The sequence below is a fragment of the Daphnia pulex genome, chromosome 2, assembly GCF_021134715.1.
Source record: "Daphnia pulex isolate KAP4 chromosome 2, ASM2113471v1".
NCBI lineage: Eukaryota > Metazoa > Arthropoda > Branchiopoda > Diplostraca > Daphniidae > Daphnia > Daphnia pulex.
The window spans coordinates 4,212,645-4,235,873 of record NC_060018.1 but is presented as its reverse complement, the minus strand read 5'-3'; the positions used below and the strand labels follow the sequence as shown (position 1 = coordinate 4,235,873).

At 40.2% G+C, this 23,229-nt stretch overlaps 7 protein-coding genes across 8 annotated transcripts; 1 reads left to right on the top strand and 6 right to left on the bottom strand.

Moving 5' to 3' along the window:
* Positions 1 to 3,080: 3,080 nt before the first annotated feature.
* On the bottom strand, positions 3,081 to 7,261 carry LOC124188312 (von Willebrand factor A domain-containing protein 5A-like). The gene is made up of 17 exons (XM_046580860.1): positions 6,895 to 7,261; positions 6,618 to 6,818; positions 6,401 to 6,555; positions 6,128 to 6,309; positions 5,942 to 6,053; positions 5,745 to 5,852; positions 5,528 to 5,674; positions 5,422 to 5,454; positions 5,236 to 5,335; positions 5,051 to 5,163; positions 4,923 to 4,992; positions 4,653 to 4,796; positions 4,407 to 4,585; positions 4,173 to 4,339; positions 4,012 to 4,103; positions 3,438 to 3,950; positions 3,081 to 3,362 (listed from the first exon to the last, which is right to left on the bottom strand). Exons 2-17 carry the CDS (start codon positions 6,796 to 6,798, stop codon positions 3,157 to 3,159), a joined length of 2,502 nt encoding a protein of 833 aa, XP_046436816.1. The 5' UTR covers positions 6,799 to 6,818; positions 6,895 to 7,261; the 3' UTR covers positions 3,081 to 3,156.
* Positions 7,262 to 7,496: 235 nt separating this feature from the next.
* On the bottom strand, positions 7,497 to 11,240 carry LOC124188313 (von Willebrand factor A domain-containing protein 5A-like). Its single transcript, XM_046580861.1, has 16 exons — positions 10,963 to 11,240; positions 10,742 to 10,896; positions 10,482 to 10,663; positions 10,306 to 10,417; positions 10,136 to 10,243; positions 9,920 to 10,066; positions 9,831 to 9,863; positions 9,650 to 9,749; positions 9,467 to 9,579; positions 9,333 to 9,402; positions 9,120 to 9,263; positions 8,885 to 9,063; positions 8,637 to 8,803; positions 8,452 to 8,543; positions 7,959 to 8,396; positions 7,497 to 7,882 (listed from the first exon to the last, which is right to left on the bottom strand). Exons 1-16 carry the CDS (start codon positions 11,141 to 11,143, stop codon positions 7,665 to 7,667), a joined length of 2,439 nt encoding a protein of 812 aa, XP_046436817.1. The 5' UTR covers positions 11,144 to 11,240; the 3' UTR covers positions 7,497 to 7,664.
* A 229-nt stretch (positions 11,241 to 11,469) lies between these two features.
* On the bottom strand, positions 11,470 to 13,640 carry LOC124188339. 2 transcript variants are annotated; one of them, XM_046580902.1, is made up of 6 exons: positions 12,874 to 13,640; positions 12,647 to 12,753; positions 12,459 to 12,577; positions 12,302 to 12,380; positions 12,190 to 12,235; positions 11,470 to 12,123 (listed from the first exon to the last, which is right to left on the bottom strand). In XM_046580902.1, the coding sequence occupies exons 1-6, from the start codon at positions 13,034 to 13,036 to the stop codon at positions 11,951 to 11,953; spliced, it is 687 nt and encodes a 228-aa protein (XP_046436858.1). In that variant the 5' UTR covers positions 13,037 to 13,640; the 3' UTR covers positions 11,470 to 11,950. The 2 variants fall into 2 exon arrangements, with proteins under 2 accessions (XP_046436858.1, XP_046436859.1); XM_046580903.1 differs by having other exon boundaries at positions 12,459 to 12,571.
* A 126-nt stretch (positions 13,641 to 13,766) lies between these two features.
* LOC124188316 (cyclic nucleotide-gated cation channel subunit A-like) lies at positions 13,767 to 17,158 on the bottom strand. Its single transcript, XM_046580869.1, has 10 exons — positions 16,940 to 17,158; positions 16,613 to 16,807; positions 16,340 to 16,549; positions 16,103 to 16,265; positions 15,962 to 16,044; positions 15,714 to 15,896; positions 15,070 to 15,651; positions 14,593 to 14,998; positions 14,306 to 14,522; positions 13,767 to 14,144 (listed from the first exon to the last, which is right to left on the bottom strand). Exons 2-10 carry the CDS (start codon positions 16,745 to 16,747, stop codon positions 13,985 to 13,987), a joined length of 2,139 nt encoding a protein of 712 aa, XP_046436825.1. The 5' UTR covers positions 16,748 to 16,807; positions 16,940 to 17,158; the 3' UTR covers positions 13,767 to 13,984.
* Positions 17,159 to 17,849: 691 nt separating this feature from the next.
* LOC124188342 (acyl carrier protein, mitochondrial-like) lies at positions 17,850 to 18,743 on the top strand. Its single transcript, XM_046580907.1, has 4 exons — positions 17,850 to 18,086; positions 18,243 to 18,356; positions 18,414 to 18,501; positions 18,581 to 18,743. The coding sequence occupies exons 1-4, from the start codon at positions 17,931 to 17,933 to the stop codon at positions 18,670 to 18,672; spliced, it is 450 nt and encodes a 149-aa protein (XP_046436863.1). The 5' UTR covers positions 17,850 to 17,930; the 3' UTR covers positions 18,673 to 18,743.
* A 25-nt stretch (positions 18,744 to 18,768) lies between these two features.
* On the bottom strand, positions 18,769 to 20,858 carry LOC124188326 (vacuolar fusion protein CCZ1 homolog). Its single transcript, XM_046580884.1, has 9 exons — positions 20,681 to 20,858; positions 20,526 to 20,623; positions 20,362 to 20,455; positions 20,108 to 20,302; positions 19,867 to 20,042; positions 19,703 to 19,795; positions 19,227 to 19,635; positions 19,007 to 19,163; positions 18,769 to 18,946 (listed from the first exon to the last, which is right to left on the bottom strand). The coding sequence occupies exons 1-9, from the start codon at positions 20,762 to 20,764 to the stop codon at positions 18,891 to 18,893; spliced, it is 1,362 nt and encodes a 453-aa protein (XP_046436840.1). The 5' UTR covers positions 20,765 to 20,858; the 3' UTR covers positions 18,769 to 18,890.
* A 69-nt stretch (positions 20,859 to 20,927) lies between these two features.
* On the bottom strand, positions 20,928 to 23,205 carry LOC124188324. Its single transcript, XM_046580882.1, has 4 exons — positions 22,381 to 23,205; positions 22,136 to 22,322; positions 21,797 to 22,059; positions 20,928 to 21,736 (listed from the first exon to the last, which is right to left on the bottom strand). Exons 1-4 carry the CDS (start codon positions 22,928 to 22,930, stop codon positions 20,988 to 20,990), a joined length of 1,749 nt encoding a protein of 582 aa, XP_046436838.1. The 5' UTR covers positions 22,931 to 23,205; the 3' UTR covers positions 20,928 to 20,987.
* Between the last annotated feature and the right edge of the window lie 24 nt (positions 23,206 to 23,229).

The window sequence follows — 23,229 nt, the reverse complement described above, 5'->3', positions numbered from 1 at the left end:
AATCAAATGAATATAAAGCCCGCCGACATCGTTCAACTCCACCTCGGAGAAATGGTTGCCATCAAACATGGTGGTAAACCCGCCAGCCAACTCACATGCAGTTAATACCAGCTAGAAGGAAATAACTCTCAAACACACACACACACACACACAACAACAACAAAAAATCGAATAAATATTCATTATAATTTATTTTGTCTTCATCTTCGTCCCTCCGTTTGATTATTCTTGATTTTTTGTTGTTGTGTGTGTGTCCGCGTTCATCTTATTTTGACAGACAACTCGGTAACTAGAAAACAGGCGAGCCCCTCCTGTATATCCCTTCGTCTGGAAATTTCTTTCTCATTTCGTCGAAAAATCATTTTGAGTTATAATAAACTACCGTGTAATAAGAGAGAGCGCAGCCACCAGCAGCAGGGAGCTTGTCACAGCAATGGCCGAGTTATCTCGGGTGGTGAATCAGCCCCCATTCCCAAACGTTTCCTTAAAAGGGCATTCAAATTCTCTTATGCACGTGTGTGTGTGGGTAAGCGAGGTTTTCTTCACATCTCTTATAGATTGAAAACTTTCCTCAACCCCGCCTCGATGTGTATACGGCGATGGATGCCAAAAAGATACACCCACCTGCACACCGCCGCCGTATTGCCGTTCAATTCCTTTTTAAACCGACCGTTAAACAATCGAATCAAAATTAATGAAAGGAAACGAGACGAGCGTGTTAACAACACACGGGAGAGAAGGAACACCACCCTAGCGGGGCGTCGCGTCTAATGTTTTGTTTTTATAGCAATTTGATCATTCGTTTCAATTGGGAATTTCACTGTTTGATCGTCGTTGCGCAAACCCAAATAAAACCGACAGCTTATCTCAAATCGGGAGGGATTATTGTTCTATTTTATTTCGACATTTGAAAACAGCCAGCAAAGTTCTTTTTTTCGAAAGATGGATTATCGTCGGGTCGATCTAGATGTGTGCAATCGCTACAATCAACTAAGCAGCCGATAATCGTAAAAAAAAACACGTTCGACTATTTCGTCTTTATATGTTTGCTGCTGCGTCTGTCGATCGGTCCGTCCGTTTTTTGGCCATATTTAGACAGACACGTTGCTGCAACACCACCCCACTCTTTTTCTCAATAATATACAATCTATACGCTATTCTACGTTGATTTCCTTGGGCACGCGCTGCAAGGTTGCTGGCCAAGCCCCACGCGCACAGATTGATCTCGAAATGAATCAGTTTCTCGTTCATTTTCACCGAGTCATGTTAGTAGAGTTGGAGCCGTCCGTGTCGTGATGTAGTCACCACTTGTTTCACGCATGACCTCCAACGGGAATCCATTGTTTTTATTCAAAAAAGAGAGGGAAAAAAAAAGAATAACAAATATACATTTTCTTAAAGAAATAACAACAACAGCTAGCCGTCGTGTGTTCCAGTTCCTGCCTTTCTCGTTTAGCTATTCTGGTCCGTTTCTTGTCACGCAATGTGCAAATCAGCCAGCCAGTTTCTTCATTTTGAAGAGACAAGTCGCTCGCACTCTTGTTCTATTTTGCCGTGTCGAGTTTTTCTCGCCCGCCGCCGCCGTCTGCATTGATCCTCCCTTTTGTTTGAGAGGACCGCCGTGAATAATTTTTAACCGGCAGGAGATACGCCAGCTACCGGGCAAACTATGACGAAGTTTGAAGTGGTAGAAGTGGTGGGGGTCAGAGGTCGCCGTGTTAGACAAACGGAAATGAACCTGGAACTTTTTATCGTCTCGAAGGAGGTGAGAGATGTGGCACTTGGAAGCGTCACGACGATCTTGTGCATCGTGAGCTCGAGGTTGAGATGATGGTAACACATGATAATTATATCACGCAATAGAAGATGTGTGTCAATCACGTTCGTCGACGAGCACTCGGTCGGTTATTCAATTGAGATGGGCGTTTGATTGTTAAGGTCAAAGATTCAGATGGCCGGAAGCTGGAAACACCTGGGACAATTCACACCTCTGTCAATCTGTGTGTGTGTGTGTGTCAATTTCGTTTCGTTTTTTTGTGGCCCTTTCTAAATTAAATGGGTGGGGCTTTTACAATGTCATCTCGACACTTTTTCTCACTTGTTGCGTAAATTTCTCGACGCCAACAAAAAATATCTGGAATTATCTACACCCTTAATTATTCGCCCATTGCCTTGAGTCGCTAAACCTGTCAGAGGAGATTAAAAGTCTTTTAGCCAGTCGTAAACAACCTTTTTTTTTGCGTTCTAGCTCGTAAACTTTGATCAACAAGTTTTTAAAAACATCGATGCCAGTTTGAATCCATTTTTCTTCTTCTTCCTTTTAAGTAACAAACGAAACGTTAAACGATCTGGAGAAAAAAAGATGGCACATTCACGAGAGGGGGCCTGGAGTCACACTGAGTGAGATATCCTGGAAATCAAAAAATAACAAGCGTTCAGTATTCAGTGCCGAGGACGACGCAGAAACCGGCGTCCTTTTGAAAACAAAAACGAAAAGAAAAGTGATTTACGAGCGATGCCGTTGGCACACGTGTGTGTATGCCTTCTTTCCCCCCGCTTATGGTTGTTTTTGTTGTTGTTGCTCCTCAAAACAGTTTTGAATATGTATGTAGAATAACAAGCCAGGCTGTTTGTCTGCTCGAAACGACCGTTTTGTATTGGAGGCGTTCATATCTGTCTTCTCACGTCTCTGACGCACCGCAAAGAGAAAGGGACCGAGATGAAACACCCACCACCATCAGTTCTTTTTCTCTCTGTGTGGCTCTTGACGTCGCGACGTGCCGAGGTGAAGATTTTTCGGGTGGCGGGACGCCATCTGGCTCGACCGGAAGGAGTCACGCTACTCCCGAGACTGATGCCATCCAATCAAAAAAAAACGAGCTTTTCTTGTTGAGACATTTTCTTCGCTGTTCACAATTTGTCGTCTTAGAAAAAGGTGACTGATGTTGTTCGTTTTGTCGTTATCTAACGAGCTGGCAGCATCTGTTGCCTCATTCATTGCTTTCTTATAATATCAATCTTTATTCTCAATCAAGTTTATTATTTGTCAACGCACAAATAAATTTCAAACGCCATCTGAACATTGTTGATCAAATTTATTGAACGTGATTAGAATTTTGAATTGAATGTGGATTGAACACGATTTTTCGGTACATTTTACAAGTGCAATTTTGCTTTAACGTATTCTTGGGCTGCCATCTTGCAAGCGTCTTGGTCTGCCAAATGTTGGGACTGAAGCCATTTTTCGGCTTTCTTGGCCACCAACATCCAGGAGGTTTGCAGCTGAGCCAGAGCCAGGGTCATGTAAGCTAAAGCGATAGCAGTTACCCATACTTGATCAGGGTACGAACTCTTTTGTCCAGCTGCGTTCATTTTGCAAAGGGAATGTGTCAGTCAATATTGAATTTTATTGGCCAATGAAAAGTGGCTAAAAATACCTTGTGTGATGTCATCCGTCGTGGTATCCAAGAGCTGAGCGATGGAAGTTTCCAGTTTGAATGATCCGTCGAAATTTTGACTTGAGACAAGTTTCATCAACTTGTCGTCGTCCGTGTTTTCTTTCGGTTGGTTTCTGTCGTCCGTACTTGCGTCGAAAATCAGACTCTCAAAAGCGGGGACATCACGGCTTAGGCTCAATGACGGTAGAGACATTGGGTCATTCAGAGACTGTGGTTGTACAGATCTCTGCATTGATTTCATCATTGGAGCCCGATTTGACATCATTGGCATGGCCATTGGTGGAGGCGCTCCAAAAGACGTGCATGAATTTTCAACTGGATCATCCATACACATAGGCACAGGAGCCCCACGACGCATGCGTGAGCCACCACCCCAGCCGTGAGCTACTTGAACGGGAATGTCACGGGATTTCATCATCATCCAAGATTCTTTCAAATCTTTTTGTTCTTTCGGATCCACGGCGACATAGGAAGTGTATCTTGACGTCAAACCTAAATTGATTAGACTCGTTAGCGTCATGGTACTTGTAGATTTCTTGTTTAATTTGCTTACCATATCGACAGCCAAGTTGAATGATTTCTTTTTTAGCATTATCATTCTCCTCCCGATCTTGAAGAAGCTGAATCAATTTTCTTGCCGCTAGACTAGAACACCCCCAAATAAAATCTTGTTGAGCTATGATTTTGTTCATTGTATTACATCCTGGAACTTACCAGTGAACAAGTTGACCTTCTTCGGAATTTTGTTCGTTTAAATGGACTTTTAGCGATAGGGGACCTACAGGCGAAGCTGCAATTACTTCAGCCCATTTTGGCTGGTGGGCATCGTCCGCTAGAAGAGCATACACTATGAAATGTTTTCCATCAAAAACAGGAGGAATCTGTTTAATGAAATTCAATTTCAATGTTATCTGGCAGCGTAAACAAGGTCGAAATAATATAACCAACCATCTTGTCACAAGGCGCTTGACGTAATTTCATTTCTGGTTTCTCGGTCGGCGGAACGGACGCCTCGGGATCCACCAAGGGTTTACCGTAACCCATCAAAGTCTTTTCGGTTTGAACGGGTTGAGCAGGTGTAGTTGATTGCTCCGTTTCATCATAGCCTTCCCAGTTGATCTTGATATCTGTTGGTAATTACCTCCAGGGTAATTTGAATAATTAATTGCATATTTTTTGAAAAAGATTGCCTACCCGTAAGTGCCGGTTGCAGAGCGTCTTGGAGCTGTTGCATGACCTTCTTTTCCAGACGTTCTTCCAATGAGGCAAATAGGGCGGTTCCATTACCAGCACGGGCCATTCCTTCGACGAGATGATGGCTAGCGCTACTTCCCAAACCTGTTTGGGAAAACAATTTGCCGAGTTCCTTTAAAATACTTAAATTTACTTTATGCAATTAAAATATTTATTAACAAATGAAGCTTAAACGGTCAAATTTGATTGCGTGAATCTGCATTTACACACCCAAGGCGAATAATCGCGTTCGTCCGCTATGGCGACGGACTAAACCCAAAACCTGGTCTGCATTCGACACCTTTGTATAGAAAAATATTATTTCAAAATAATGTAACAGGTGAAATGTAGTTAATTGCCTCTCCATCTGTGAGAACGAAAACTTGTCTTAGATAGCCGTCGATTGGGGGTTTCTGAAATATTTGTTCTAATGGATTGAATATTTCTGTGCCCCCCAAATTCGCTTGTAGTTCTGCGGGTATGAGGAAATACAGGCGAATGATAACAATTGAAAAAATTTAACTGTTTTACATTTGTAACTTACGTTCAGCATAGGCTTTTGCATGGTTCAAAACAACTTCGTCGTATTTTCTGCTCGATGGGAAAAGTTCTTCGTACGAAAATCCAAAACCCGCAATGTTAACCTTTAAGTTAATTTTTTTTTTTCAATTGTAATTGAAGGATGAGTCAATATTGTTATTTCAAATAAAATTGCGAATGAATGACTTACATAACAATCCGTAGGCAACGAATGAAGGAATAGCTGTAAATTTAAAAAAAAAAAAACGAACGTTAAATTCTGCAAAATTTTTGTAATGCAATTTAGAAAATAATACCTTAAGCGCTTGTTTAGCCTGTTCAATCCCGGATCCTGCCATGGAACCGGAACGGTCCACAAGAAATATCAGTTCCGTTTTTTGTTCGGCCAATTTGAAGCTAGGAACTAAGCTTAACATCACTGCTGTACTTCCATTTGACGATTTCTAATTCAATAAATTAGAGTCAATCCTAACTTTCTTGTCATGTAATAAAATTTTGCTGTAAATTTTTTACCTCGTGAATTAGTCTTGGCTGATTGGGCTCGGCTACTTTAATGTAAACGACAAGATCTCGATCCATAGATGTCACTACGTCGTCCAGTTTGAGGGTTCCATCCATCGGCTAACGAATGAAGCATCAACAACAGTTCAAAATCAACCAATTTACAGTTAAAACAAGAACTGATTTTAGTTTGAAATATAGGGAATTACCTTGTTGACAGAATCGTGACTAACGGCGATTTTGTGCGTTGGGGATCGTATTTCTTTGATGGCAGATCCCATTCGAACTGTAGCATTAAAATCAACTCGGTAATGAGATTCCCTTTTCAGAAGAACGTTAATGTTTTAAAATACTATCTTGGGATTTGGATTGCGTGATAAAAAGCAATAACTAACTGTGTATAGTTGATGGAAGCCAAGTCTTTAGCAACGCTGGAATGATCGGTGGGAGGAACGTATCTAGGGGCGATGGTAGTCGGCAAATAAAATCGAATTTCACCTCCTTCTACTTTTAACTCTGTGACGTAAGTCAAGCGGATTTTCGCTCCCGATCCAGCGGCCAGATTACCAACTTTAGCCTTGCCAATTCGAGATTAGTTTTAAAATTAAAAATTTAATTAGCCTTGTTTGCTAAAGTTAGGAAATGAATGATCGCGGAAAATAAATTACCTTGAATACGTCTGGTAATTTCTCTTCAACCAAAAATGCGGAATGGCCACTTTGAATCGCTTGCTCATAATCGGTTTGTGCTTCTTCCGTTTTCTTGACGACACCTTCGATGCTCCGTCCGTCTACTTCTGCCGTGAATTTACACACTCCGGCTCCTATTGAAAATTGAAAATTTACTTGTTTCTATGTCACTCAATAGCTTCTCTCCTTTTAATACCTTCATCAAGCGGAAAGAGATAGACGGCTTCGATAGGTTGAGTTTCCCTGTTGACGTAACGTTGCTCAATTGTCACTTCGGCCACCAAATCAATGATACGCGCTTGGACAGAAACTCCTGTCAATGGAACTGGTGTGGGCTCACGACCGGGGCATTCAATGAGAAGTCCGCAAACATGCATTTTCTTTTTAATTGGATACTCTAGAGTGAAGACAATGCAAAATTTTGACCATAGATGAATTTTTCTTATGACTGAGCCATTAAGATTTCTGCTTGCCTTGATGAAATTTCCTTTAATCACTCTGATCTCGGTTCCGGATGTATATGTGAACTGTAGGAAATGCTTGACTTTGGAAGTTACGACAAGGTTGCAGGGATCGCCGAATAGTTATGCCAGGGAATGCCAAAGTGGAACTGATATTTGTCGTTCTGCGTTTCGCTAAACTTATAACAAGTTATCACGGTCTTTACTTCACCAATCTTTGATAAGGAGTGGCAACGAACTGAAAGTGTTGCGCTATTGTAGGCTGATAAATAGGTGTCGCAATGTGAACAAACTTATGATTGTGACACTAGAGATTGCTCACTAAAAATAAGGCACCTGGTAAAATGTTTTCGCATGTTTACTTCGTGACTCATAACAAACACTAGCGGCATCTTTTGAACTGATATGGATGTACGTTATCAGAGAAGTGCCGTGATATTCATTGGGTGGATGAAATTATTTTATTCATGGTAGTAAACGATATTCTTTCGGAAAGTTCTGGGCGAATTGTTTGTGTGTTATGTGTTATCACTTTTATCATAAAAGTGATGAAATTGAAACGTCAAATATGTTGCAACCGATGTTTCATTTTTTTATATTTGAAACTGAATATCTAAATTTAACCTTGATATTTTCAAATTCAAATTTGATTGACCAATTTTGTTATTACTAAAAATACAGAATTTGTAACCGATTTTAAACCACTGCCGAACACTAATGTTGCATCTGAATAAAGATAAGACATTGAGGTCTCAAAGTATCAACAGTAAATGTCGAAACTCTTAAAGAAACAATCTAGACCTAACAAACTGATATGCTTCTTCAATGCAAGATTTACGATGTTCACGATTGCTAAATCCTTCATGCGAGTCAATCCATTTCTCAGCTTTCTTGGCAGCTAGTTTCCAACTATCCTTTAGTTTAGGCAAAGCCAACGACAAATAGGCTAACGCGGTTGCTGTTGCCCAAACTGTCTCTGAATAACAGCATTTCTCTCCCGCTATTACGACAAAATTTACAAACGATTAATGCATTTATTAATTCAAAAAGATACAACAACGGAAGTTGGACCGTACCTTGTTTAATAATTTCCAATTTAGTATGCAGTAGCTGAGCGAGTTCATGTTCCATAGGGAACGATCCGTCATAATTTTGAGTGGAAATCAGCAATATGCACTTGTCGTCGTCACTGAGTAGCGCTGAATGGGGCAGCGTTTCAAAAGTATTTGTATGATGGCCAGTACTCACCGGTCGGCCCTCGAGAGGAGAGCTAAACGTCATGAATGTAGGCGACTCTGTTGAGCTTCCGTCGCCGAGCAAGAGACATCTTTCGACTCTCGGTTTCGTAATTAGGTTCGCCGAGTCTGTCATCATGAAATTTTGACTCAAACCACCCCAACCGTGAGCTACTTGAACGGGAATGTCTCGTGATTTCATTACCATCCACGAATCTTTCAATTCTTTTTGTTCTTTCGGATCCACGGCGACATAGGACGTGTATCTTGATGCCAATCCTAAAGTTATTAAACTTTAATGAATTGCACAATTGAGGATCTCCTTTTTGCTTACCGTATTGACAACCAAGTTGAATAATTTCATTTTTGTTTTTTAAATCGTCACCTCTTTCCTGTAAAACTTGGATCAGTTTTTTAGCGGCCAAACTGCATAAACACATTTAAAAATTAATTTGAAATTTCAGTAAAATCGCAGCTAACAGAATTTTCATTTCCCCAGTAATTAAAAAATCCCTTTACCGATGAATCAGTTGACTTTCCTCGAAATTTGGCTTGGTTCGATTGACTTTCAGTAATAAGGGACCAACAGGTGCGGATGCGACGACTTCGACCCACTCCGGAATGTGCGCACCTTGCGCTATAAGGGCATAGACTATGAAATGTCTGCCGTCAAACACTGGCGGAATCTTATATGAAGTAGAAAAACGGTTACGTCAAAAAATTCAAATTTTTTCCCCTCGTTTTCTCGGAATTGCCGCATAACAAACCATTTTATCGCTCGGAGCCTGACGCAGTTTCATTTCTGGATTCTCGGAAATGGCCGGAGTCACAGGTTTCTCGCGGGATTTGCCGTAACCCATCAAAGTCTTTTCGGTTTGAATGGGCGGATTAAAAGGGGGGGACAGCTGCTCCGTTTCGTCGTAACCTTGCCAGTTGATCCTGATATCTGTTATCATATTTTTCGTTTGATGATTGTAATAAGATTTGATTAAGTATGTCTACCCGTAAGTGCCGGTTGCAGAGCGTCTTGGAGCTGTTGCATGACCTTCTTCTCCAAACGTTCTTCCAGTGAGGCAAATAGGGCTGTTCCGTTGCCCGCACGTGCTATTCCTTCCACCAGATAATGACATGCGCTACTTCCCAGTCCTAATGCATAAGTCATAGTTTGTAGCACTACATTCACAACACTTTTCTCATGACTAAAGAATGAGTTACCTAGAGCGAAAACGCGAGCATTTCCTCTTTGACAGCGGACTAAAGAAATGACCTTATTAACATTCGAAACCTGAAAGCAATTATTGTGTTAAGACATTTGTTTTAAACGGGATCATTATCTCAAACACACACACCTCTCCGTCCGTAAGTACAAAAACTTGGCGGGAATATCCGTTAATCGTCGGTTGCTCAAATATCCATGCCAATGGGTCATAAATTTCCGTCCCGCCCAGGTCTGCTTCAAGAACTGTTTTTAAATCAAATAACAAAATACTTAATAACAGTGGGCGAGGGAGATTTTTTAAAATGCTGTCTACATTGTGCGCATTCTTTGGTAAGAGCCAGACATTCGTGGCCATACTTTCGACTTGAAGAGAAAAGGGGTTTGTAAGTAGAACCAAACCCAACGATATTAACCTTTTTAATCGATTTAGATTAAATTTCAAGCGGGTTAAAAAAAAATTTGAAAATTGTGTAACCGCCGTAAACGTTACTCACGCAGCAATCGATGGGCAAAGAGTGAAGGAACAGCTAGAGGGAAAATGTTGATCAGCAAATGGTAATAATTAAAGTGTAGCCGTATTTACCTTTAATGCCCGCTTAGCTTCCACAATTCCTGGACCTTGCATAGAACCCGATCGATCCACGACGAATATCGCTTCAATTTTCATTTCGTCTAGTTTGAAACTAGGAACCAGACTGAGCATCAGCGCCGAAGTTCCATTTTTGGATTTCTATATTTAAAAAAAATGATTTTTCCTGGTAAATTTCAAACAGTTTTCGATTAGCCAATAGGATCTCACTTCGTGAATAAGTCGCGGCTGATGCGGTTCAGCAACTTCAACGTAAATGACAAAATCGCGATCCATGCATGACACTTTTTCGAACAATTGCAATTTTGCCTTCATAGGCTAATTGAAAGCGGCACATTGTAAAATTAGAGAAACAATTTGTAAAATTTCGTTCAACATACATTATCACCGACATTGTGATTAACATCGATTTTGTGCGTTGGCGAATAAATCTTTTTAATGATGGATGCCGTTTGTACGGTAACGTTAATTTCGACTTGATATTGATTTGTCCTGATTTTATAAACACAAACGAGAAATTCTTTATCGAACTGGCAAGCAAAATGTTCAAACTAACTGTGTATAGTTGATTGAAGCCAGCTCTGCTGTAGCGCTGGAAAGATCGGTGGGAGGAACGTATCTAGGGGCGATGGTAGTCGGCAAATAAAATTGAATTTCATCTCCTTCTACTTTTAACTCTGTGACGTAAGTCAAGCGGATTTTCGCTCCCGATCCAGCGGCCAGATTGCCAACTTTTGCCTAACCAATTCGGAAAAGGTTTGAAAATTCATAAGTTTATAAAACTCTAAAATAACAAGAGTGGCAATTGTTTGTTACCTTGAAAACGTCCGGTAATTTCTCTTCTACCAAAAATGCGGAATGGCCACTTTGAATCGCTTGGTCGTAATCGTTTCGGGCTTCTTCTGTTTCCTTGACGACACCTTCTATGCTGCGTCCGTCTACTTCGGCCGTGAAGTGACACACTCCAGCCCCTAAAAGTTGACTGTAGTCGTTTAAGTTTGTCAATAATTGAATCTCGAGTTGGAATTGTTTCGTACCTTCGTCAACAGGGAAAAGATAAATGGCTTCTATAGGGTGGTTTTCTCTGTTGACGTAGCGTTGCTCAATTGAGACTTTAGCCACTAAATCGATTATTTCGGCTACGACGGAGACTCCCGTCAAAGGCAACTGTATGTGCTCACGATCAGCACATTCAATCAGTAGTCCGCACCGAGACATAGTTATGTAAACTGATACAACTTCCGGTGATAAAACCAAGAGTCTACTTGCTTCACTGATCTGGAACGATTGACAAAAGCTCCACGTTCCGTTAGCTTCGCTGTCTCAACGACTGGGGAACGATTTCACTCTGCTGAAGGAATTCGTATGTGACATTCCGTCTTTAAATAGCGAGCTTATCAGAAATCGCTTAGGAGATTCTCTAGGGATAATTCTTTGAAGCCGAAAGTAGGGGGGCTGTTGTTTTCCACCTACGCAGTCATTTGACTTTTTTTTTATTTGCTGGGTGGTATGTGGGATATACGCTTAGAAACCAGAGAAATCTCTTCGTTGATTGTATATGTTTATTCCTTAACTCAATTCAAATCAACAAATCATGATGAGGGGATATTATTGGAACTGATAGGGGTGTAAGTCGCGACCACCGTAAATGAGACCATCTAGAAATATCATTTGTATATAATAAGGAGAGCAGGGAACAAATCAATAATTCGCACATATACATGTACACGCACACTCACTCAAAACACGCAAACTATAACCGAATTCATATCCCACCAATAAACGTGTGTGTGTTGTGTAAACTGCAATGCTGATTTTGTTTTTCTTTTTAACTTACGGATATTTTTACAAAGAACGAGATTGGCAAATAACATCGAAAATATGAACACAAATGAAAGGGAATAATAAATGCTGTTGCCCATTTTCTTTTCACAGTGGGGGCTGTCAGCGGAGAAACATTGTTTGAAATTTTGTGTTTTTCATCACGGGGGGAGATTTAAAAATCAAATTGATATATACGTGCAATTAGGGAATGAATGGATTGACTCGAGGATAAATTCTGCAAGCGCAGTGGTGAGGTACAGCGACGTAACCCCACTGAGGTGCCAAACTGGTGTCGACTGTCGTTAATTTGACGTGTAACATGTTGGCCCAACCGGGCCGCATTTCACAGGTCGATTGTAGGTGCTCCGATATGCCTGCAAAGATCGATTCATATCATTTAATCGCGCACTCACACCTCTGGCTAAACATTTTAAATTTACCTGTACAATGCTCCCCCTCTCTGATGCACTCGTAAACGAAGGCAAACTGGAATAGAAAAATGTGCAATAATTACATTTTGATTCAAAATGTCACCAAAGTTATTGTGCACACCTGTCGATATTCTGAGCTGTGAACGATGCGCACTTCTTGTCCGTAAATATCTCGTGTGTCGTTGATTTGCTTCCAGTATCTTTGACGTGCGAAACGAAAAAAAAAAAACGAACTAATGTCGAAAATGAACTTTTTGCTACCCTATCAAATGAATTACCTGTTTGTTTTGCAAATCTCTTCAGATAAGGGCTCATTTCTTGATCGAACTAACCGGTGATTATGGTGTCCATTGCGTTTTGTAGGCTCGTTGATAAATGTGTCGTTCGTATTCTGTTCCTTTCGAAAGCAAATGAATAGCAAAGTAACGTCTGTTTACACGAGAAATAAAATTGTCGAGTTACACACCAAAAAGAACTCTTGATCGTTAGGCAGTGATGGCGGAAAATTTCCGACCCAAACTGGGGGTCCCATGCTGTTGACAGGATCACCAAAAGGCGATTTCATGATTTTGGCTGTGTGTTCAAATCCACAAGAAATTAATTGGCTAATCGACGACAGTGACAGAACAAAAATGGCGATGAACACGCCGGCCAAGATAACAGACCAAAATAATACCGACAGAGTTCACTAACCTTTGTATTTTTTCAGCATGGCGTGAACGATTTCGAGCCGTTCTGGATCTTTTAAAAGTTGAGTGATGGAGTCGTGGTGATGGAGTCGTTGGGCATTCACGGTGGCAATGATAAAAAATGTCGTGACGACGAGAGCAATCGAGACTAATCTCCACCGAGCCATGATGCAAACAAGCTCAAACACGCTCACACACACACTGCTAAAACGAGGAACAAACAGAGAGGAGAGGGGAGGTCGAGATCGGCCGACTGACAATGGAACAATGAGGCAACGGGCACCTGAATGACGTCTCACCCCGTTTTTCTCTCTTTTTTCCTTTTTCCCTTTTTCCTTCGTCTTTTGTTTCCCGATCAAGCTTTTCTTTTTTGGGGGGGCCTTTTTCTCTCAGATTCCAACCTGAGAAGAAGCGACGAGATGAAAGCACAACAGAAGCAAACTGCTGTGGGGCTAGTTTGCATGTGACTGACTGTGTCCAATAGGGATTTCCACCATCAAGCCGGCGTATACGATTGCTCGTGTGCATACCGAAACGGGACGAGCCTTTGAGTTCGGGTAGGCGGTAAAATGTGTTATACTTGAGACTTATGCGGCTATTTAGACGTCCTCCCACACGGTCTATATTTTTCACGAATCTTTATTATAATCATTTTTTTGTGTTGTCTTTCGATATGCCTTCGGTCCCTTGTTGGCCATCTTTTATCTGGAAGAGGAGGAGCGTATCTACTGCTGTGCCAGAAATATGAAGAACTAGAACTAATTGACTAGCAAAAGGAATGCAATCAAAAGAGAAACCCAATGACGTTTTTTCGAAGGCTGGAAGACCCATTCAGATCGGGGGGGAAAATAACACGGATAAAAATCTAATACGGATCAGTGATGCTGTAGACGTTACTAGAGGGGTTGAATTCTCTCTTTACTCTTGTGATAAAAATAGATCAAAAAAGCAGAATGGAAAAAGCTCGCGACTGAATTCAAAACACTCTTGGAATACACGTCACGTGCGCGGAGGAAAATAACTGTTTTTCGGCGGTTATCCGAGTTGGAACCTTGACTGAACAAACTTGATGTGTCTGTTGTCTTTAAAGGGAAGGTTCTTCTTCGCCCCGATTTTCATTGGTTATCGTCAGCGTTTTCAATCTGACGGCATTTTGAAACGGAAGATTCAGCCCCCCGGTCCGCGTCGAATCCGTTTTCTGTGAATGGAGCTGCTGCTGTCACGCAATCGACGTCGTCGCCGGTGGCATCATTGGGGCGTGACGTCGAATATTTCCTATGTGATGACGTCATTCATTTAATTTTTGTTAATGAAAATGTTACCCGGCTTGTTTCTATTCTCCTTATGGCTAGTATTCAATAGAAATACTTTACGTTCTTAGGGTTAATTGCCATTTGTGTTAATCTTAGTATTTGACGTCATATGTGCGCAATTACCTCGATGGAACGTCCAGTAAATTGCTACTCTTTCTTTTGGAATTGGGCGTCGAAGTAATAACGGCAGCCGTGACATTTTCCAGAGTTCCGTCTTCACCGCGAATGGAAGGCTGATGTTGTTCGACTCGACTGAGACGCTGTTTCATCGTCTGTTGACTACTTGTGTATTCGGCTAGAAGACGAGCGAAACGCGTTTGTAGCGTGTCCAGCGCCATTTCTGCATCGTAGAAAATTCAAACATTATAACTGATTAAAGCTTCAAAGTTTTCGGACCAAAGTTTACGTACCAAGTTTTTCTATTCTATCTTTAGCCGAGTCACTTTCATCCTGATGTCGTCTGTTGACTTCCTCGTCCAACAGTCCATCTTTGAGCAATAGCTGACGGCCTCGTTCCAGCAAAGTTTTTCGACCTTCCGGATATTCTTGCAGAGCGTTCCACAGGTCGCTTTTAGACAAACAAAACAGATCGGAATAGCCGACGCTACGGACGTTGGCTGTCCTTCTGTTTCCCGTTTTGTTTCCGGCAATGTTGAGGATACTCACTTCGCCAAAGACGCTCCCAGCTCCCAGTGTCACAAAAACCGTTTTGCCGTCGTCAGAACAGACACTCAACTTTCCTCTCTTGACGATGTACATTTCTTTACCCACGTCGCCCTTCCGGCAAATATAATCTCCAGGACTAAAGACTTGCAGCTAAAATTTGATAAAGAAATCATTTTTAACATTGATGTCCTTACGGAGAAAAAAATCTTTATCATTTGAACCTGAAGTTTAAGAACGAGTTCTGCCAGCAAACCTGGTTCACAATCTTGGAAGATTTTAACTTGTTTTAACGTATCCAGATGGACATGGATGGCGATCTCAGCTTTGAGTTTATCGGGAAGTGTGTCCATAACGCTTCCTTCATCCAGCGACTGTTTGTTGCTCCACATGTAATCGAACCACTGGATGACTCGTTCTTCCAACTCCTTGGAGACTTTGCGGAAAACCATGTATTGTTTAACAGCATCCATCCTTGTTTGGAACTCGGTCCGCGAAGCGTTCATGTTTGTAATCATTGAGCCGATGTTACCGACGATGGTGGCGAAAATGAGGATGCCAATCATGTACTCGACAATCACAAAGACAAATTCGACTTCTATCTCGGGTGGTGGCGTTTCACCGATCGTCGTCAACGTCAGCGTCGACCAATAAAACGTGAAAATGTATTGATAGGTTAGTGACAGGTTGGTGCCGTTTTCGACCAGCGTGACCACCCATCCGTCGGATCCAAAACCAATTGCGTTGCTGATTGCGAAATAGATACAACCGTTCCAGTGGATGATTACAAGTAGATAGATCATAACCTGTGCGACAACGTAAATAATTTTAGAATAAAGGTTTTTGATTTTTAACTTGTAGAATGAACCTTTGCTATTCTGAAAGCGTTTGGGAAATTAGTCTGATTTTCTGTTTTGTCAAAAAATGCCATCATTCTGGACAAGCGGAGAAGTCGGTTCATTCGAACAATGACGCCACACGGAACATGGGTGCACTCTGTCGGGCTACCCCAAACTAGGTAGAGCAAATCTGTTGGCAGTAAACTCAAAACCTGTCGAGTTACAATGCAGCTGCGTTAAATGCACAACAACTATTATGTCCACAATTGAAACCCACGTCCATTTTGGAATCCCAGTTTTGCCAATAGTGACTCCGCAATTTCTGTGGTTCCGTCACCATCAGACCTTGCTCCAAATATCCTGAATAATATTGATTATTTAACCATCGCTTTGTTTAGTGTTACATGGTAAAACACACCTTCGTGGGCGTGAACAATCATGTCGAGCATGTAGATCACGTCGCAAAGATAGTCGAGAACCAGCCAAACAATTGGACACATATTCTGCATGTCCCAAAATACTGCACGACCCACGATGAAAATGTAGTTGTACATGATGGCAATGCTCACAATGCCCAGCCACTTTTTAAAAAACAGAAACCACAATATAATGTAAATCTGCCATTGATTGTAGACCCCCTCTCCTGTATACTCACTCTGTAATGGCCTTTTTGAGTAGTATCCACCACTAATTGGCCGTGACAGTGTTGCCGACATAGGAAAGCATTCCAACCAACATCACTTCGGCCTTCCTCTTGATGATCTCCAGTGGCGTAACGTTCCAGAAAACCTGCGTCTGGGCCTGGATGAACATCTGACATCATTTGACGAGTGCGCCGGAATCGATGTATCCATCGCCCCATCCGCTTCAAATCAGAACATTTCAATTTACAGTACACGTACGGAGAAATATAGCAATAAAACGGTACCTGAGTGAAACTGGCCAAGTGAACAGCGTCATTTCCGTTGTAATTAGATTTTTCTTCCTCCATTTTCGTCCTCTGTTTACCTCCGCGGTTCTCGTCTGACGGATCGAAAGTGACCAAAGGCACAGTAACGGACATCCTTCCCAAGATTGTTGTTTTGTGTCACGTAGATTTGGTGCGTGCAGATGGAAAGCTGATCTGAAAGAATCGATCGATCGGTGCCTTAGTGGGTTTAATTGAATAGGTCGACTGGAGACGCAAAAGTTAGTCTAATCACTTGTGCTAGAACATTGTGACCCCACAGTCGTAGTGTTTGCTTAATTGATTTACAATTTACGTGAATAACGAATGGAAGACGTGGGAATTGAGTTGAAACAATGAAACTTGTAGAGTGAAGCGCGCCGAGACGATTGAGGATATCGATCTTGGTTCTTGCTCTTTTTGTTGAGAGAGGTGCGTGATCCGGGTCACACCAAACTTGATCGTATTGAAACTATTGACCTGTGACTAACTACCATACGGGTAACGAAAACAGCGACTACCAGCACCGAGTGGAACAGGGTAACTGGGGCACAGCCGTTCTCATATTTTCTTTTTGAAGTAAAGATGTCGAAAGTCGTCATAAGGCAACATCCCCCAACTTCCTTCGTTTACAATAACGTGTCGTGTTTCGTTGTGTTCATTTTGGGTGGGTTGTGTAGCAACAACGTCGTAGGGTGGCCCTGATCTGTGTACCAAAAGAGATTCTTCTTCTTTGCGCAACTGATGTTGGTAGGGTTAGACCGTTAGACCATAATAGATAGACCTAGTCTGATTAGCCGCTACTATATAGAGTCGGTCGTCTTGGCGACGGACAAGGAAAACACTAAAAGAAGGCAACTTGACACGTGATCTTCAAAACCCTTTTGTTCCTGGTTATCGTGTTCCCTTGCACGGCAGTATGATGTATAATGACATACTCGGTTTTCTCCATGAATTATAAATTAAAACGTGATCAAATGAATTATTTGAATTTCATGTCTTTCGTATCATTACGCGTCTGGCTTATTACTCGTCTGGCTCTCTTCTCTTTGTTACATTATTATTGCTTTATGAACTTACTGAGAAATGAGAATCATGTGAAGTGAAGCGCTTATTATCGTTAGGTTTGGTCCAATATGTCTGTAAGGCCCCTGGTAAGGCTTGAACAAAAAAGGATGCGTGGTAACTAGCGCCAAAGCGACGGTTCGCTCGTCGTTGAAGCAGTCGATAACGGGCCTGAAATTGTCTACCTCCTTCTGCTCATTGCTAGTTTTCTTGCTGGATTTTATAACCGAGTAAAATGGCGCTGTTCGTGAGGTCTTTGCGATCTGCTTTAAATGCCGGTGTGAGAATTGGCCAAAAATCATGGCCTCAGCCATTAGTTTTAGGTCTGCAAAATCAAATCGCCAATTATTCTGTTACCTCCCATCAAGCTCCTAGTCTCTTTGTGAACAAGGTACGCTAAACATTTGGTTCAGGCTTCATACACCCCACATGCTTAATATGTTTGGACAGAATCAATCTTTATCCTGGATCCATTTGTGTGTTTACATGTAATCAGATAATTCGGCGGAAGAAACTGATCGTTCTGTTTTGATTTGGAAATTCATAGGTCGCCATTAACACCAAAAGGAGGTTCAGTGATAAACCTCCCTTGTCCCTGACTATAATCCGAGACAGGGTATTGCTTGTTTTGAAACTTTACGACAAAATTGATGTTACAAAGGTATAAAAATATTTTATATAAATTTTTACATAAATCTAAGAGAATTTTCCACATTAGTTGACAGTGGAATCCCACTTTATGAATGACTTGGGACTTGATTCATTAGACCATGTAGAAGTTATAATGGCCATGGAAGATGAGTTTGGTAAGAAGAAAACCATTATGTTATAGCCATACAGTATTCAGTAGAATGTGTTTGATTAAATTCTACAAAATGATTTTAGGCTTTGAAATCCCAGATGGTGATGCAGAGAAATTGTTGAGACCAGCAGATATCATAAGGTATATTGGAGATAAGGAAGAAGTGTATGAATGAAAAACAGTAACAAGCATATAGATTATGAGAAGTGTAGAGGAAAAAGGAATACATTTGAAATGTTCTGTAAATTGATAGATTAAAAGATTCAAATGATTTTGCACTTCTGTAGTAGTTTATTTACAAGCATTAACAAGAAAAGTAAACATTTGATCACAATGCATAGATTAATACATCATGACTGTTTGACCAAAGGAAGTAATTGTATAACAAAGTTGTTACTCCAGTAACAGAATGTCTTTGAACAGTATATTCCTTAGCCGCCGAACTTCATCTGAAAGGAGTAACATTAAGTTACATTAAATTACTTATGGGAAAATTTTAATTATGTTACCACAAATATCAACTAGTTCGGCGTTTTTTCGTGTCACCACTACGTAAAGATGCCGTTTGTTAGATAACTTTCCTAAAACCCATGCGTCGCTTTTGGTTTTGACAACAATCTCACCATCGCCAAAACTAGAAAAATCTTCACACAAATCGGCACACGTCTAAAGAAAAATATTTGGTCAAAATTTAGCCAAGCTTATTGCCTATTACATTATAGTTGTTACCTTAATGACATCATTATTTGCCGATGGTTGACACTGTAAAACTCTACGATGGCCAGGTATGCTTTGATGCAGTGTAGATTTAAATGCCATATTCCATTGGTTGAAATAGAGAAAACGAATTGAATCTGTGCCCATATTTAGCGATGAAGCGGTTTTGCGCACAAGCGCTTGTTCGGCTACATCTGCAGAGAGGGCAACTATTCTCGGCCCAAGAGTTAAATCGAGTGATACAAAAAATTCATGGTCCAGTTCAATGGATGCTGATATAAACAGACACATAGTCACTCCTGCGACTCGGTAAACTATCAGCTGGCATTCATCCGGGACGGTTTGACTATGATTTAGGAAAACATGAGGAATGCGCATTTCCGAAGAGAGACCGTGTACATCTGCAGGCCCTGTCAAGAATCTGAAAAGAAATCCAGTTTTTTATTGTGTTCATTTAAGGTTCCGATTTTTTTAGTAGCCTTACTAACCTCGTTTCAGTATTAAGAGTTATTGACGCAGGAAATAGTTTTGTGGTGAGGTAGTTGTAAATAAGTTGGACATCATCTTGACAAAGTCCAGTCCTGATATGGTATAAAAATTTTAGTAATAAAGAGAAATAACAAAACAAAACAATTATTGTTGATGGACTAACCAAACAATTTGATCTTGATAAAGCACAGTTGTTGAAGTAATACAGGGGAAGGTCTGTTCAACATGACTAACCAGACTTCTGACTTTCAAAAAGGACAGTTTATCCATAGGTAGGAATTGAATTCCAAGGAATGCATCTGCAAGATCAGCATCTTCTAAAGGCATCATCTGCAAATGCTGTATTAATGTTTTAATTAAATATCAGCAAGATACAATTCTTGATTTGATGTAAAAGAAGAAACCTTTGAGTAAAAATATGCTGCTCTCAGTTTTAATTGCTCTAATTCTTCTTCAGGTTGGTCTGAAACCTTCAAAGCTGAAGTCATAGTACCCATGAAAAGGCGAAACATGTGGTAAGAGTGGACTAGTAGAGAGTTGAAAACCTTGTCATGTGTCTCTATATCATTATCAATAGGTACAGTTGGCAGTTTCACAGTCTGATACAATATTACTTTGTTAGATTTTATCTTTCTTTATTTTTTTTTAAGTTTATTACCATGGCCATGCAAAACCCAGGTTCTGGTTCATTGAAGTACTGTCTTGTTTTTCTTGTATGCAATGAATGACAGCTACCAGAAGTTCCAAAGGTTCTGAAGGAAAACAGAATTATTAGCTTAAACAGTTAAACATAGTATGCAACTAAAAAAACAGCTTAAGTACTGGCTAAATTTTAAAATTGCTGCTGTCCTTCCAATTTCTTTCATTTGGGAATCTTTAGAAGTGTCCTTCGGATAATAATAAACAATACTTTTGTATTCCTACCAAAAGAAAAACATTAGTGTCCAAATAACTTGTTTTGATTTCTATTTCCAAACCTCATCTTCTGGAAAATTGCGACTTGTATCGAAAACAAAAAAATTTACAAGAGAATAACTTTTTTCATCTTCACTACTTGTCATTTTGACTTTTCAATTTTGTTTTTTACTTTAGAGAACTTTGGCTATCAAATGCCAATTTCAGTATCACTGTAGAAAAAATCGTCTGCCTTCGTTTAATTGTGATTATTAACGCTTTTGTCGTCAGATGGCGTTTAAAGTTATTTGAAAAAGTTGACTCATTATGTTAAGGCCTTGCCGTATATATATTTACACAAATAATTACACAATGGAAAGATAATTTGATTTAACAATTGGCAGAGCTCATCACGGATGGTAAAGTTCTAATACTTTTAACACAAGTTCCAAAAATTGCGTCCAATTCCTCAGTTCTGTGGTGGATAGCTGACATCTCTTCAGGTAGAAGATCGTCCTGGCCATCGCCAACGGTCAGAGTGTTGCTGTATTCGATGTCAGGTAAAAGAGCAATTTCTTCCTGAGACGTCTGTATGTTGTCGACAACCGTGGAAAATAACTTTTTGTTGGTAGTTTGATTAAAAAGAAGCCATCGAGGCAAACGTATTCGACGTGGACTCCGGATTGATTGGATGTGTTGGCGCAAGAAACAATAGTCAAGGGGTATTTGGAAACGGGCCATAAACTTAAAAAATTTTGGTGTTAGTTCGATATCCGAGAAAGGGAGAACTAAAGTAAACATTTTATCGGAAGATGAAGCTTGGTTGTTCTTTAGTACATTTTCTAAATGGGATTCTAGGACGTTTAAACATAACTGGTAGGTTTTGTGATAAGGCGAACCTCGACGTTCGCAAGGCAGTATTTTCGGAGGGATCACAATAGCGACACAGTCAGCTTGTTCGATAGCCGCGATATTCCACTGATATGGAGATGTGTGCTCCGTAATTTTCATATCAACGACATCTACAATTACTTCAATGTCTAGAAGCTTACGAAGGAATATTCGCGTTGCCTTCACGTAATCGGTATGTTGAACACTTACTGCATCAAAAACGAGCAGCATTTTAAAATCACTTGGAACTGCAAAAAGAAATAGAATTACGAAACTTGAATACAGTAAAAGAAAAACAAACGCCATACTTGGCTCGAGTACTCTTCGTCGAAGATATAATACTGCGATGGCAAAGGTGAAGGATCCAATAATAAAAATCAAACCTATTAATATAGCTACATCAACCATGTCGAACTGATGATCAATATCGATTTCAAGAATTCTGCTTTGATTGCAGCAGTTAACATTAGATGATGTGCTATTTGGTAAGCGTTGGCATTCAATATACAGTTCATACTTTCCTTTCTTCAATGTCGCTTGGGATAGTTTATAAGTAATCAAATCAGCGTATCTAACGGGAAAAAAATTATTTTTCGGTTGAAAAAATTTAACTAAGATATAAAGCGATTCCTCGTAATTCTACAAACCTTTCAGAATAAGTAGAATCTATTGACAGATCCACTTTAAAAGTATGGGAACATTTGTTTTGCCCTTTAAAACATAATTTTATCATGTAATTGTCTATACCAACTAGAGCTTGGAAAGTAATAACAAGCTGATTTTCAATAGAGGTGTGAGTATAGAAAAATATTATTCTGTTACTCATATCCCTACCTAAAAAAAATATGGATTTAATAATGACACACAGGCCAATAATTGATAAGCAGCTTACCATACAAATTCCTAAATTTGTATTGCAATTTTTCTCCATTCATTAGAAACTTGATGGTTGTGTATGAATCACTTGTCATGAGAGAACTTGCAGAATCTCTGACATAACAATCATAGTTCCCCATGACATCATCACACCCTGGTTTAACAATGTTTCTGATTAAAGTAAAACACTTGGCATTCTGAGGTTTGATAAAATCTTCAAGCATAAACCACATGGTCTTAAATAGTGGATCAGAAATGGTGATGTTCAATGCAAATCTCGGGAAACTTCCATTCCTATCATAAGCATCAAATGCATTTAAATGAAGACCAATGTTTCTTCCATATGGAGTGGTTGAATCATTCCATTGTAGTAATCCAGTTGTACAATTACTGTCAGCAATAACAGTGAAGCAGCCATCAGCAGAAGTAACTGATCCACTAATGTATGACCCATATTTTGAGCAAATATCCGACCTACTAGTCTGACGGACTAAACTTGGACAGAGGGTGAAGACACTTTTTGGCAGTGTAACTGCAACGAGAAACAAAATGCAATAAAACTGCATACTGGCAAATACTCCCGAAATAAGGCGCAAAAATAAGGTTGTAATTGAACACACACTATCGTTTTCGAATCAGGAATGTCACTGAAAGAATTCCGCAATTTCCAAATTTTTTGTTTTGATTCATGATTCTTGTTGCCATAGCCCCCAAACCACACCCTCACCAGCAACCGAATGACGTCGACAAATTTTCTTTGTGATTAATGAGAACAATTTTACGTTACATAAACAAACTTGGTAAACAAATTTTGTGACATATTCCATCTATCGGTCATTTTATTTGTTTTTGCCACTAACCGTTA

Coding starts and splice junctions, on each gene's coding strand:
- LOC124188342 (XM_046580907.1), top strand. CDS start 17,931: ATGGCGCTGTTCGTGAGGTCTTTGCGATCTGCTTTAAATGCCGGTGTG. Junction 18,357..18,413: donor ACAAAATTGATGTTACAAAG/GTATAAAAATAT, acceptor TTTCCACATTAG/TTGACAGTGGAATCCCACTT. Junction 18,502..18,580: donor GGCCATGGAAGATGAGTTTG/GTAAGAAGAAAA, acceptor AAATGATTTTAG/GCTTTGAAATCCCAGATGGT.
- LOC124188324 (XM_046580882.1), bottom strand. CDS start 22,930: ATGCAGTTTTATTGCATTTTGTTTCTCGTTGCAGTTACACTGCCAAAA. Junction 22,060..22,135: donor GATTCTACTTATTCTGAAAG/GTTTGTAGAATT, acceptor TTTTCCCGTTAG/ATACGCTGATTTGATTACTT. Junction 21,737..21,796: donor ACGAAGAGTACTCGAGCCAA/GTATGGCGTTTG, acceptor TTCTTTTTGCAG/TTCCAAGTGATTTTAAAATG.
- LOC124188312 (XM_046580860.1), bottom strand. CDS start 6,798: ATGCATGTTTGCGGACTTCTCATTGAATGCCCCGGTCGTGAGCCCACA. Junction 5,675..5,744: donor AGCCAAGACTAATTCACGAG/GTAAAAAATTTA, acceptor TTATTGAATTAG/AAATCGTCAAATGGAAGTAC. Junction 3,951..4,011: donor TCAACTTGGCTGTCGATATG/GTAAGCAAATTA, acceptor TAATCAATTTAG/GTTTGACGTCAAGATACACT.
- LOC124188316 (XM_046580869.1), bottom strand. CDS start 16,747: ATGTCCGTTACTGTGCCTTTGGTCACTTTCGATCCGTCAGACGAGAAC. Junction 16,266..16,339: donor CTCAAAAAGGCCATTACAGA/GTGAGTATACAG, acceptor TTTTTTAAAAAG/TGGCTGGGCATTGTGAGCAT. Junction 16,045..16,102: donor GATTGTTCACGCCCACGAAG/GTGTGTTTTACC, acceptor AATATTATTCAG/GATATTTGGAGCAAGGTCTG.
- LOC124188313 (XM_046580861.1), bottom strand. CDS start 11,143: ATGTCTCGGTGCGGACTACTGATTGAATGTGCTGATCGTGAGCACATA. Junction 9,864..9,919: donor AAGCTAAGCGGGCATTAAAG/GTAAATACGGCT, acceptor TTTTCCCTCTAG/CTGTTCCTTCACTCTTTGCC. Junction 9,403..9,466: donor TTGTACTTACGGACGGAGAG/GTGTGTGTGTTT, acceptor AATTGCTTTCAG/GTTTCGAATGTTAATAAGGT.
- LOC124188339 (XM_046580902.1), bottom strand. CDS start 13,036: ATGGCTCGGTGGAGATTAGTCTCGATTGCTCTCGTCGTCACGACATTT. Junction 12,754..12,873: donor CATGCTGAAAAAATACAAAG/GTTAGTGAACTC, acceptor TTGAACACACAG/CCAAAATCATGAAATCGCCT. Junction 12,124..12,189: donor AGAGGGGGAGCATTGTACAG/GTAAATTTAAAA, acceptor CGATCTTTGCAG/GCATATCGGAGCACCTACAA.
- LOC124188326 (XM_046580884.1), bottom strand. CDS start 20,764: ATGACAAGTAGTGAAGATGAAAAAAGTTATTCTCTTGTAAATTTTTTT. Junction 19,636..19,702: donor ACTCTTAATACTGAAACGAG/GTTAGTAAGGCT, acceptor ATTTCTTTTCAG/ATTCTTGACAGGGCCTGCAG. Junction 18,947..19,006: donor CGAACTAGTTGATATTTGTG/GTAACATAATTA, acceptor TACTCCTTTCAG/ATGAAGTTCGGCGGCTAAGG.